The sequence below is a fragment of the Podarcis raffonei genome, chromosome 12, assembly GCF_027172205.1.
Source record: "Podarcis raffonei isolate rPodRaf1 chromosome 12, rPodRaf1.pri, whole genome shotgun sequence".
Lineage (NCBI taxonomy): Eukaryota > Metazoa > Chordata > Lepidosauria > Squamata > Lacertidae > Podarcis > Podarcis raffonei.
The window spans coordinates 12962196-12974821 of NC_070613.1; the positions used below are offsets into that span (position 1 = coordinate 12962196).

Here is a 12626-nt window from a genome sequence, read left to right on the forward strand (position 1 = left end):
TGGGGGAACAGTTGAGGTTTTTGAAGACTTTGGTGATTTTTAAAGCTTTTCCAAAACTTCTTTTGCAGCCATTTCAGGATTTTGAAGACTTTGGTGATTTGCAGCCATTTCGTAAGTTAAACTTTTAAAACTTTTTTTGCGGTTTTTGGATTTTGGGTTGGGTGTTTGGAATTCAAGGACTTGGTTCTAGGTTTGAATTTCTGTGTGGTGGGTGGCTGGGTGCTTTTGAATTTTTTGGAAGTGAAGCACTGATTTATTTTTTTTCTGAGTTTACAAAGGTAGGAGCTGTGCTACCATGGGACCCAAGAAGACTGCTGCTGCAGAGGCCGGCGAGAGGAAGAAGGAGAAGGTGACGCTGGAAATGAAGGAGGAGATCATCCGGAAGCACGACGGTGGAATGCGTGTGACAGACCTCGCCAGGGAGTATGGCAGGAACCCATCGACCATTGGGACCATCCTGAAGATGAGGGAGAAGATCCTTGCGACTGATGCAGCCAAGGGAGTCACCAGGATCGTGAAGAACCGCCCAGCTGTTCTGGAGGAGGTCGAGAAGTTGCTGCTCATCTGGTTAGAAGAGAAGCAGCGTGCAGGGGACACAGTGACTGAGGCCGTCATTTGTGAGAAGGCCAAGGCCTTGCACGCAGACCTCGTCCGGGAACAGCCAGGAACCTCAGGCTAGCCAGAAGTCTTCAAGGCAAGCAGAGGTTGGTTTGACCAGTTCAAGGCAAGATCTGGAATCCACAGCGTGGTCAGGCATGGAGAGGCTGCCAGTTCTGATGTTCCTGCGGCTGAAGACTTTGCAGTGGAGTTCCTGGAGGTTGTGAAGACGGAGGGCTACGTTCCACAGCAGGTCTTCAACTGCAACGAGACCGGGCTGTTTTGGAAGAGGATGCCCAAAAGGACTTTCATCACACAGGAGGAGGCCAAGTTGCCTGGCCACAAGCCCATGAAGGACCGTCTGACCCTGCTCTTCTGTGCCAACGGAAGCGGCGACCTGAAGATCAAGCCCCTGCTGGTGTACCACTCGGAGAACCCACGGGCCTTCAAGAAACACAAGGTCGACAAGGAGCAGCTGAGTGTCATGTGGCGATCCAACAGCAAGGCTTGGGTCACACGTGTGCTGTTTGTGGACTGGGTCAATTTTGCTTTTGGCCCTGCTGTCAAACAGTACCTGCTGGACAACGACCTGCCGCTGAAGGCTTTGCGTCTGATGGACAATGCTCCTGCTCATCCTAAAGGCCTTGAGGAGGACTTGTTGGAGGAGTTCAGCTTCATCAGAATCATGTTCCTGCCGCCTAACACCACACCACTGCTCCAGCCGATGGATCAGCAGGTCATCGCCAATTTCAAAAAACTCTACACCAAGGAGCTTTTCAGGCGATGCTTCGAGGTGACTGACTGCACCACCATCACCCTGCGGGAATTCTGGAAGGACCACTTCGACATCGTCACCTGCTTGAAGATGATCACCACGGCCTAGAACGGGATCAGCCAGAGAAATTTGAATTGCGCTTGGCGCAGCCTGTGGCCGGACTGTGTGGCACCAAGTGACTCTGATGCACCAGAGTCAACAGTGGTGCAGGACATTGTTGCCTTGGGGAGGACCATGGGCCTGGAGGTCACAGAGGAGGACATCAGCGAGCTGGTGGAGGAGCATGACCACGAGCTGACCACCCAGGAGCTGGTCAAACTGCAGGCAGAGGCTGCGCAGGAGCAGGCCTCGCTGGAAGAGGAGGAAGCAACTGAGGAACGGCTGTCCTCCAAAGAACTGAGGGACATTTGCATGAAGTGGAAGGATGTGCAGGCTTTTGCACAGCGGCACCACCCTAACAAGCACGTGGTACATGACCTTGCGGACACTTTTGATACGACGGTCATGTCGCCTTTCAGGGAGGTGCTGAAAAGGCGGATGAAGCAGCAGACCATGGACAGGTTCTTCAGCAAGAAGCAAAGCGTGGAAGAGGAACCTTCTTCGAGTGGTCCCCCAGAGTCTTAGAAAATGTACTGTACACTTTGTTGATTTTTAAATGTTTTTCTGTCATGTTTAGAAACTTAATTTACTGTTCCTTCAATTTTTGAAATGCTCTTTACAGTATGTGTGACTTTAAAGAGCAGTTAATAAACTCTTGTTGTACCAAATTTGGCTTTGTTTGGACTTTTTTTGACCATAGGAACGCATTAATTGAATTTCAATGCATTCCTATGGGATTTCGTGCTTCGCAAGACGAAAAATTCGCTAGACGAAAAAACTCGCAGAACGAATTAATTTCGTCTTGCGAGGCACCACTGTATTTGTCAAGTTGCCTTAACCTCGATTAAGACTCTTGCTGAGCAGAGAAATGCAACTCCCCATACCTTCTTTTCGCCGCAGTGGTTAGAACCTAGAACTGCAAGTTATTCATATCAATGTTTTGAAAGCAACAGAATATGTTATCAAGATGTCCGTACCATACAAAGACTCCATACTCGCAGCATCATTGTCTATGAGAGCTGAAGCCACCCAAACGATTCCAAGGATAAGCAGTGCAAGAAGAATGAGCATAACAAGGGTTTCCAAAATGCGTGCTTTGATCCCCTGTAACAAAAAATAACTTGCATTTAAAACACACACAAATATATATTGACCCACACACAGCTGATCGCCATATATTTCCTTCCATAAGCGACTTTTGAGAGCCTAAACCAGACTTTCTTCTTCTAAAGCTGCAGACAACAGTTTACAATTACTAACTGGCATCACAGTTTTTAACCATTTTATTCCATAAATCTTAGTATTTTCACAGGAGCGTTTTCAAATGACAAATTGCTTTTATTTATTTTTTTTTATAATATTTTTATTAAGCAATTTTTATATTCATACATACAAAGCATACATAAACAAACAATAGACAAAAAACAAAACAAAAAACAAGTACCATTTCATGTCCTAATTTCTTAAACCTTTCTTCTTTGACTTCCTCATGCCTCCCGTTTCTGTATTCCAAATTCTAATCAATTGTTCAGCAAATCTTCCCTTATTTTACTGTAAATTTAAGCTAATCATCTTTGTTCTCCTTGTCTTAACCATTACTGATAGTAACCATTTACTTTAGTCCAACATCATTCTAGCTGTCATTGATTTTGTAATATTTCTTTAAATAGTCCTTAAACTTTTTCCATTCTTCTTCCGCCGCTTCTCTTCCCTGGTTTCGGATTCTGCTCGTCATTTCTGCCAAGCCCATGTAGTCTATCACCTTCATCTGCCATTCTTCCAGTGTGGGTAAATCTTGCGTCTTCCAGTACTTCGCAATGAGTATTCTAGCTGCTGTTGTGGCGTACATAAAGAAAGTTATGTCTGTCTTTGACACCCCCTGGCCGACAATACCCAAGAGAAAGGCCTCTGGTTTCTTGGGGAAAGTATATTTAAATACCTTTTTCAGTTCATTATAGATCATTTCCCAGAATGCCTTAATCTTCGGGCACGTCCACCAGAGGTGAAAGAATGTACCTTCCTTTTCCTTACATTTCCAACATTTATTGTCAGGCAAATGGTAAATCTTTGCAAGCTTGACTGGGGTTATGTACCACCTATAGATCATTTTCATAATATTCTCTCTTAGGGCATTACATGCCGTAAATTTCATCCCGGTGGTCCACAACTTTTCCCAATCAGCAAACAAAATATTATGACCAATGTCCTGAGCCCATTTAATCATAGCTGATTTAACCGTTTCATCTTGTGTATTCCATTTCAGCAGAAGATTATACATTTTTGACAAATTCTTAGTACTGGATTCTAACAATTCAGTCTCCAATTTTGATTTTTCCACCTGGAAGCCAATTTTACTGTCCAATTTAAATACTTCATTTATTTGGTGATAATGCAACCAATCTCTCACCTTCCCTTTTAGTTTCTCAAAACTCTGCAATCTCAGTTTGTCCCCTTCCCTTTCCAGAATTTCCCAATATCTTGGCCATTTCGACTCCATATTTAACTTTTTAACTGCCTTAGCTTCCATTGGCGACAACCACCTAGGAGTTTTATTTTCCAGCAAATCTTTATATCTGACCCAGACATTTAATAGTGCTTTTCTGACAATATGGTTTTTAAAACTTTTGTGCGCTTTAACCTTGTCATACCACAGATATGCATGCCACCCAAAAATATTGTTAAAACCTTCCAAATCCAAAATGTCTGTGTTTTCAAGAAGCAGCCAATCTTTTAGCCAGCAGAAAGCTGCCGCTTCATAGTACAATTTAAAGTCTGGCAGGGCAAACCCCCCTCTTTCCTTTGAATCCGTTAATATCTTAAATTTTATTCTGGGCTTCTTGCCCTGCCAGACAAATTTAGATATATCTTTCTGCCACTTCTTGAAACAGTCCATTTTATCCATTATTTGTAATGCTTGAAACAAAAACAACATTCTTGGCAATACATTCATTTTTATAACTGCAATTCGGCCTAACAAGGAAAGCTTCAAGTTTGACCAAATCTCCAGATCTTTTTTCACTTCTGTCCAAGTTTTTTCATAATTGTCTTTAAATAAATTCACATTCTTAGCTGTCATGTTCACACCCAGGTATTTCACTTTTTTGACCACAGTCAACCCCGTCTCATTCTGAAACCTTTCTTTTTCAATCTGTGATAAATTTTTCTCCAATACCTTAGTTTTTAACTTATTCAATTTAAATCCTGCCATTTGACCAAACTCTTGAATTATTTCCAAAACTCTTTTCGTACTAGCTTCTGGCTCTTGTAAAGTAAGTACTAGGTCATCTGCAAATGCTCTCAATTTGTATTGTTTAGCTCCGACCTGAACCCCTTTGACCAACTGGTCCTTCCTAATCATATTAAGCAAAACCTCCAGGACCGATATAAAAAGTAATGGGGAGATAGGGCACCCCTGACGTGTCCCTTTTTCAATCTTGAACTCTTCTGTTACCACATTATTTACAATTAATTTTGCTTTCTGTTCAGAGTATATTGCACTTATACCGTTTTCAAACCCTTGGCCTACCCCCATCCCCCGAAGGTTCTTCAACATGAAACTCCAAGATATATTGTCAAAGGCTTTCTCGGCATCCACAAATATCAAAACAGCCTTAGTGTTTATATTCACTTCCAGCTTCTCCAAAATGTCAATTATATTCCTTACATTATCCGACAAATGCCTTTTCGGGAGAAAGCCCGCTTGGTCCCCATGAATCTCCTCCATCAAAACTCTTTTCAATCTCTTTGCTAAAACATCAGCAAAAATTTTGTAATCCACATTTAATAACGAGATGGGTCGGTAGTTCTTAAGTTGGGTCTTTTCAGTCTCTGTCTTTGGTATAAGTGTAATGTAGGCCTCCCTCCACGTATCTGGTGCCCTTCTCCCCTCAATAATTTCGTTGCAGACTTCCTTCAAAGGTTGTATAAGTCCTTCCTTCAAAACTTTGTAATATTTGGAAGTCAATCCATCCGGTCCAGGTGATTTGCCCAGCGTCATGTTTTGAATGGCATCTTCTACTTCCTGTGCTGATATCTCCTGGTTCAAAATCGTCTTACTTTCCTGCGAAATCTTTTTCAGCCCATTTTTCTCGAGGAATTGTTGTATATCTGTTTCTTTCTGCGGCCCTTGTGTATACAGTTGTCTAAAGTAGTTCTGAAAACAGTTCCTAATTTCCACTGGGTTGCATATGTTCTTTCCCTCCACTTCTAGGTTTGTTACCGTGTTGAGTTTTTGTCTCTTCTTTATTTGCCAAGCCAATAACTTGCCACATTTATCTGCAGATTCAAAAGTCTTTTGTCTCATTTGTTTAATTTTCCATTCTATTTCTTGATTCATCAGTTCCATATATTGTGTTTGGTACAGTTTAATTTCTCTCAAAATCTCTTGCGATTTTGGCTTCAGTCTTAATTTCCTTTCCCCTTCTTTTATCTTTTCCAAAATTTTCTCTTTCCTCTCGTTTTGCTTTCTTTTCTTTAATGTATTTTGTTGTATCAAGAACCCTCTCATCACGGCTTTGCTTGCGTCCCATACTATTCTTTTTTCTACTTTAGTCCTTAAATTAATTTCAAAATAATCTTTCAGAGTTTTTTGGGCCTTTTTACAGATCTCCTCGTCTCTAAATAAGGTGTCATTCATTCTCCATCTGAAGGAACCAGTTGTTGTTTGCTTCATCACCATCTTTACTGCGTTATGGTCGGAGAAAGTTTTTGGGCAGATTTCCACTTTCTTTATATTCGACGCCATACTGCTAGTCACCCAAATTTGGTCAATCCGAGTCCATGTCATTTTGGCTTCAGAAAAGAAGGTTCCCTCTCTCTCTAATGGGTGTTTTGTTCTCCAAATGTCAATCAAGTCCATATTGTCAGTCATTTCAAAAAAAGTTTTTGGTAGTCTTCCATCTTTTGTAACAACCTGTCTTTGCGCTTTGTCCATATTTGTTGAAACTACTCCATTCATGTCCCCCATCATGATTAATTTGTAATCCATATAGTCCATTAAAGTCTCATGCAACTTCTTAAAAAATTCTGCTTTCCCTTCATTTGGTGCATATATTCCCACTATCAAAAATTTTTCTCCTTGGAATTGAATTTCAATTGCCAAATATCTTCCTTGGTCATCTTTAAAGATTTGTTTCGGTTGCAGATTTTCCTTTGCATAGATCACCACTCCTCTCTTTTTTACTCTGTCTGAAGATATAAATTCTTGTCCCAGTCTCTTATTTATTAATAATTTTCTGTATGCTCTTATCACATGAGTCTCTTGTAGGCAAATCAAGTCCAATTGCTCTTTCTTTAGAACATGAAATATATTTTTCCTTTTTCGGGGATTGTTTAGACCGTTACAGTTCCAGGTTAGAAGTTGCAAAGCCATGATGGGGTTACTTGCTTCCTCCTACAGCTCCCAGTTGTTGTTCGTCTTTTGTCGGTGGTTCTGTATCCGTATCTAGTGATCCCTTGCTTGAAGGGTGTCCTTCTCCTGGATAGGTCTCTTTCTGTAGGTCTTCTTCGTGTTCTCCCAGGAACTTGTCTTTATCACTCACTGTTTTTATTCTTCTTTTCTTCCCCTTGTATTTAAAAGACAGGCCTTGGGGAAACTCCCACCTGAATGGTATGTAGTTCCTTTTCAGCAGTGTCACCAAATCCTTGTAAGAACCTCTTGCATCCAAAATACTTTTGGGAATATCTTTAAAGATCTCAATATAAAAATCTTCAATTCGAAGGGTTGTTTGGTAGTGCAGGTTCAATATTTTATCTCTCTCTTCCTTGGTTCTTAAAGTTATCAAACAGTCTCTGGGTCTATTCTTCCTCTGCCTTATTCCCAACCTAAATGCACTCTCTATCTTGAACTCATCTTCTTTCAGCTCCTGCTTCCAAAAGTCAGAAAACTCTTTTGTCAGATAGTCCACCAAGTTATCTCCTTCCTTTTCCGGCACAAGTCTGATCCTTAAGTTTTTCTCCTTGCGTTGCATATCCTGCATAGAAAGTGCCAGTTCATATTCATCTAGTTTCTTGTACACCGGTGGAAATTTTACCTCAGCAGCAGTAGCAATTTCCTTAGCTTCCTCAGCTATCTTTCGTGTTGTGGATGAATCTTCCAGTAATTTCCCAATTGCTTCTGCATTGGAGTTCACTTTGTTCCCGAGGTCAGTTATACTTTTAGTATTTAAATCAATTTTCCCAGAGATTTCTTCAATTTTCTTATTTGTTTCAGCACCTTGCTTCTTTAGTTCTTCTAAAGAGTCATTTATTTTTCCCAATGCCTTTGCAAACGCTTCCTCAGAAGACATTGTTTTCACTCTTGCCTTTGTGACAGCTGCAGTTCCCGAGGCCCCTGATACAGAGGCCCTTCTCTGCGTAGAAAGGTCGACTTTGTATTGTCTACCAGATCTCAAAGTTGTTTCTTGTGAGTCTTCTTTCTGTTTACCATCTGCCATAACAAAGTCTTTCAGTCAAGGTCATTCCCACACTCTTAAGCTGTCAGAAGAGAAAAGTTCTCAGGTTTTAAATTCCACTTGTTGCTGAAACTATTCACAAATCCACTAGAGGGCGTAAAGTCAGTTCTTAGACTTCAAGTTATTCCCACACCTTCCAAAAGGCAAAAGCCCTCCTAGTCCCTTTCTTTGTAAAAGATCCAAATCAATAGTATCCTGCAGATAACTTACTATATAGCAAAATAGAATGTTTCAAGTTGAGAGTAGCCAGAGTCAATATTACAGTTACTTTCTAACCTTTTTGTAACAACCGTCCTTAGCTGGTTCCTTTCCTCCAGCAGTCCGACCCCCAGGTAGAGGAGCAGCAGTAAACAGTTCAATTTCTTTTAAAACAGGCAGGAAATCTCTTTAAAGTCTTCTTCCCCCCCCTCCTGCCTTCTGGGGAGGGAGTTCTTTACTTGGTGTTGGATTTCTTAGCTCGCAAATTCTCCTGTCAAAAGTTACAGCTTGAATGCCTTTCGCTTTAATCTTGCTGCAGAACGGAAAGCAGACTTCCTTTTTAGTGCTTGTCCGTCTCAGTGCCCAATTTCTTTAATTTTAGCGTCCAATTTTAATGTAAGCTCAATCCTACTCACGGAAAGTTGCTCTTTTTTAATCCAAATTCTCGGGAAGAAGTCAGCGCTCTCCGCTAATGGCGACGCGGCTTCGCTTCGCAGGCTGGGTGAAAGCGACTCTCAGCACCGCTCCACACACCCTCCGCTGATCTTTAGCCTTTAAAAAGGCTATTTCACAACGTCGGGGGGGCGCAAAGGTGCCCGCCGAGTCTCCAGTTCACAGGCTACGCGCCTGTGATTTTTAAGGGTCCCCGCTCCGCCGTAGCTGACAGGACCCGAACCCGCGAAGCAGATCTCTCCCGGAGCTCCGGGAGAAATCCGCCGTTAAGCGCTGGCGCTAACCCGGAAGTTCGACAAATTGCTTTTATTAAGTCACTCAGCTGAGAAAGGATATTGGTCAAATGTTATCTACAGTTCCAGTCAAGAGAATGGAAAACCAAGTATGGTATATAATCCAGCCGGCATTAGTTTGCTCAAGTACAATGTGCCAATCCAAATACAGTCTTCCACCATAATGGTTTCTGCTCTGTTCCTTGCAATGTGAACACCCTCAAGAGCACAGCACAGCACTACGCATACTTGAGATGCAATACCAGTTCCTTCGCATGTAGGTTATTGGAGATGGCTGGGTTTGATATAAACATGGCCCAACACACATCAGTTTCTCCTGGGCCAGACACCCAGATCCTCACTTTAAAGTTCCAGCAATGCCAGAGGGCTACTTTCAATTCAGCAAGAGAAGGTTGCAAGTTTTAAAAGCTTAGCTTCATTTTCATAAAAGCACTTCAAAAATCCTTCTATACTTCCAAATCCAATTTCCCTATGTCTATCTCATTTCTTTTCACGATTACAGCCATCCTGCAGAGGCGCATAAAGGACCTGATAATTAATTCTTCTAAAAAGCAGAATATGCCTTTAAAATAACTTTTCAGCTCATGTATGAATGGCAGCTGACTTTACAGTCTTGAAGCAATGAGAGACTAGGAAGCCACAAAGCATAATTACTAAGAAAGAAGCCCTCTCTCCTCCCCTAATAAATCTGTATTAAAGAGGATTACTATTATGTCAATTGAAACACATTAAGACATGCCTCAATAAGTGTGTTTACAACTTATACCTAGAGGGTAGCTTCTCTCCATTCATGAAGTATATGTTTTCTGATGACAGTTCCCTGTTGACTCTGGATCAAACTTTAGACTTAAAATTTTCAGATTTTGTACTTTTGGAAAATTCCAGGAATAAGTAGAAGCAGAAAACACACCAGGCTACCACACACATACAATTATATGGATTGGCTAACAAATATTAAGTATTATTGACTCAGAATCAAATGGAAAAAGACAGTGTGTATTAGACTACAGATAAAATTTCTTTTAATTGTGAGAAAAGCGTGACTTGTTAGGTTGGTATACTAGGTTTGGAGCTTTCTGCAGTCATGCTTGAGGCTTACATTAATATGCATTTGTAGCTATTGTCCTCATTAAATTAGTGAAAATCACAGAAGCTGCCTTTGTTGTTACAATTATTTACTATTGGGACATGAGAGTCAAGAAACTTGAATCAGAGTTAGCAGACCTAAATGGAAGGGGAGCAACACAATTTTTGAATATACTCAGGGTAAAAGATGCATGGATGGATGACATACAGAAGCCTCATACTGTCTAACTAAAATGGTTGTCTCTCATTCATTACAAATGAATGAACTTGGTAGGCTGGTGGAAACCTACAGATCCTACAATGCTTGCCCAAAGTGCTCTCTATCAGCAGTAATATATACATATATTAAAGGAAGCAAAACATCAAATAAGAATACTAGACTAAGGGTCATTTTAAAATAATATATTTGCATACATATTTATTTTAAAATATTTTGATACCACCTTTCACATCAAGTATTGAAGTGGTGTAGTAGAACAATTAACAAAATTTTAAAATTCAAGAAGAAAATGCAAATAAAAACTAGGAAAGAGATACTATGACAAGCATTAGCAAAGGTCGGGGAACACAACTGTGTTTTTTAAACACCATAGGGTTGCACTGGAAAACAGGGACTTCTGGTATCCTGGCCCCAAACTGTTTAAGGCTTTATAGCTCAATACCAAAACCTTAAACCTTATTAGGTGACAAAATTCAAACTGATTATTAAGGTCAATTAAAATTTTCAAAGATCTTAAACTTAAGCTGTCTATTTCAACAAACTGAATCAGCATTGCAGGAGTTCAAGTACACTAAATTATCCATGAAATTAAAACAGTCATATTCCTTAAAAAAAAAGTGGAGGAGGGGCCTGAACAATAAGCTGACGCGTTTCTACAGAACTCAGGATTTAACACACAATTCTGCAGAATATCTTGGTCTCTTGCAATGTGTGTTAACATTGCTTTGTATTGGCACTGCCCTCTATGCAACTGGCAAATCTGAGAAACACCCATGAAACAGACCCAACCAGAAGTTTTTACACCTGCTTAATTCTTTTTCTATGGGACGCGGGTGGCGCTGTGGGTAAAACCTCAGTGCCTAGGACTTGCTGATCGTATGGTCAGCGGTTCGAATCCCCGTGGCGGGGTGAGCTCCCGTCGTTCGGTCCCAGCTCCTGCCCACTTAGCAGTTTGAAAGCACGTCAAAGTGCAAGTAGATAAATAGGTACCGCTTTATAGCGAGAAGGTAAACGGCGTTTCCGTGTGCTGCGCTGGTGCTGGCTCGCCAGCTGCAGCTTCGTCACAGTGGCCACGTGACCCAGAAGTGTCTTCGGACAGCGCCGGCTCACGGCCTCTAGAGCGAGATGAGCACGCAACCCTAGAGTCGGACACGACTGGCCCGTACGGGCAGGGGTACCTTTACCTTTTTAATTCTTTTTCTAGGAGCTTAGGAAGAAAATATTGATAAAAATATTCTTTTCTAATGCTAGCACAATAATTTAGCATTCCAATACCACTACAGAACTTAAAAAAAATAATAAATCAGGCAAAAATGAATGAGGCAAAAATATGTAAATTCATTTGTTTCATATAATTTATTCTTGTCAGAGAAGGAATGGGCAGGGTTGTTGCATGGTGTAGACCTGGCCCAAATTACTTGCCCATCATCTGTACTGATTACAACCCTGAAGTCACTGATGCTGCTGCAGTTTTAATTAGCAACCATAGTATCAAATGTCCTATATTGTGGCTTTTATAGTTCGAGGATTTTCAAATTTATGTTTAATAATAGCCTTAGCCACTAGTTGCAAAGAAAGCCCGAAGCCAGCGAGGATGCCACTTTAAACAAAACACCTATAGTAGTATGTTTTAAATGAATTTAAAAGAAAATATTAACTTAAGATTTTAGCACACGTCAAAACATTGGATAGCCTTTGATGTCACTGATTAAATAACTTTTGCTTCTAGTTCTGGTAATGAAAAAGTAAATGGGGTGTAATACAGTGCAGCACAATTCAGCTGCATACCAGTAAACATTTCGCTGAGATCAGAGCACTAAAATTTCAGTCTGTGATGGATGATTTTTATAGACAAATAAATATGAGAGTAAACGCCAAATAAACACACACTCCTAACCACATTCCATTATTCTGTTTGGAAAGCCAATATTCACAGTAGCTTGTGCTTATCCCAAACTTAAGATATTTAAGCAGGCATAGAGTGGGGCTTCTGTCATATAAAGGAACTCTCTTCTCATTAACAATTTTTCTGGGAAGCTATATAGAAAACCCTGCTTGGGAAAAAGGCAAGAGTTTAATCAAGAGATGATTCCCCAGTGAAGAGCTGCCCTCGTCTTTAATAGTATTACCAACAAATAAAAGGGATTAAAGTTATTCCAGAATTTTTTTAGAGGAACAAAATGCTTTTAACAACAAATCCGCTAAGTGATGCACTACAAATATTCCATCACAGTTAAGATAATTCTGCACTTACTTCTTAAAACATGTAAAAGTCTGTTAAGATACCTGGCAAGAAAGCCAAGATCTAAAGCATTTGTACTAAACAATATTCAAAGATGATCCCAAATAAGATTCTCTGCCAAAAAATCAAACATTAAACCTGTATGTAAAGCTGCTCCATCAATTTCTAAACCTACTATTCTTGGCAATGCTGAAATTTCAAATAACGTAGT

At 40.6% G+C, this 12626-nt stretch overlaps 1 protein-coding gene across 1 annotated transcript in view; it reads right to left on the minus strand.

The window, feature by feature from the left end:
- Nucleotides 1-12626, minus strand: part of LMBR1 (limb development membrane protein 1) — a 68459-nt gene that overhangs the window by 22221 nt on the left and 33612 nt on the right. The window contains exon 6 of the mRNA XM_053359388.1: nt 2449-2575. Within this exon, the coding sequence (XP_053215363.1) occupies nt 2449-2575 (127 nt within the window). The remainder of the gene's footprint in view (nt 1-2448; nt 2576-12626) is intronic.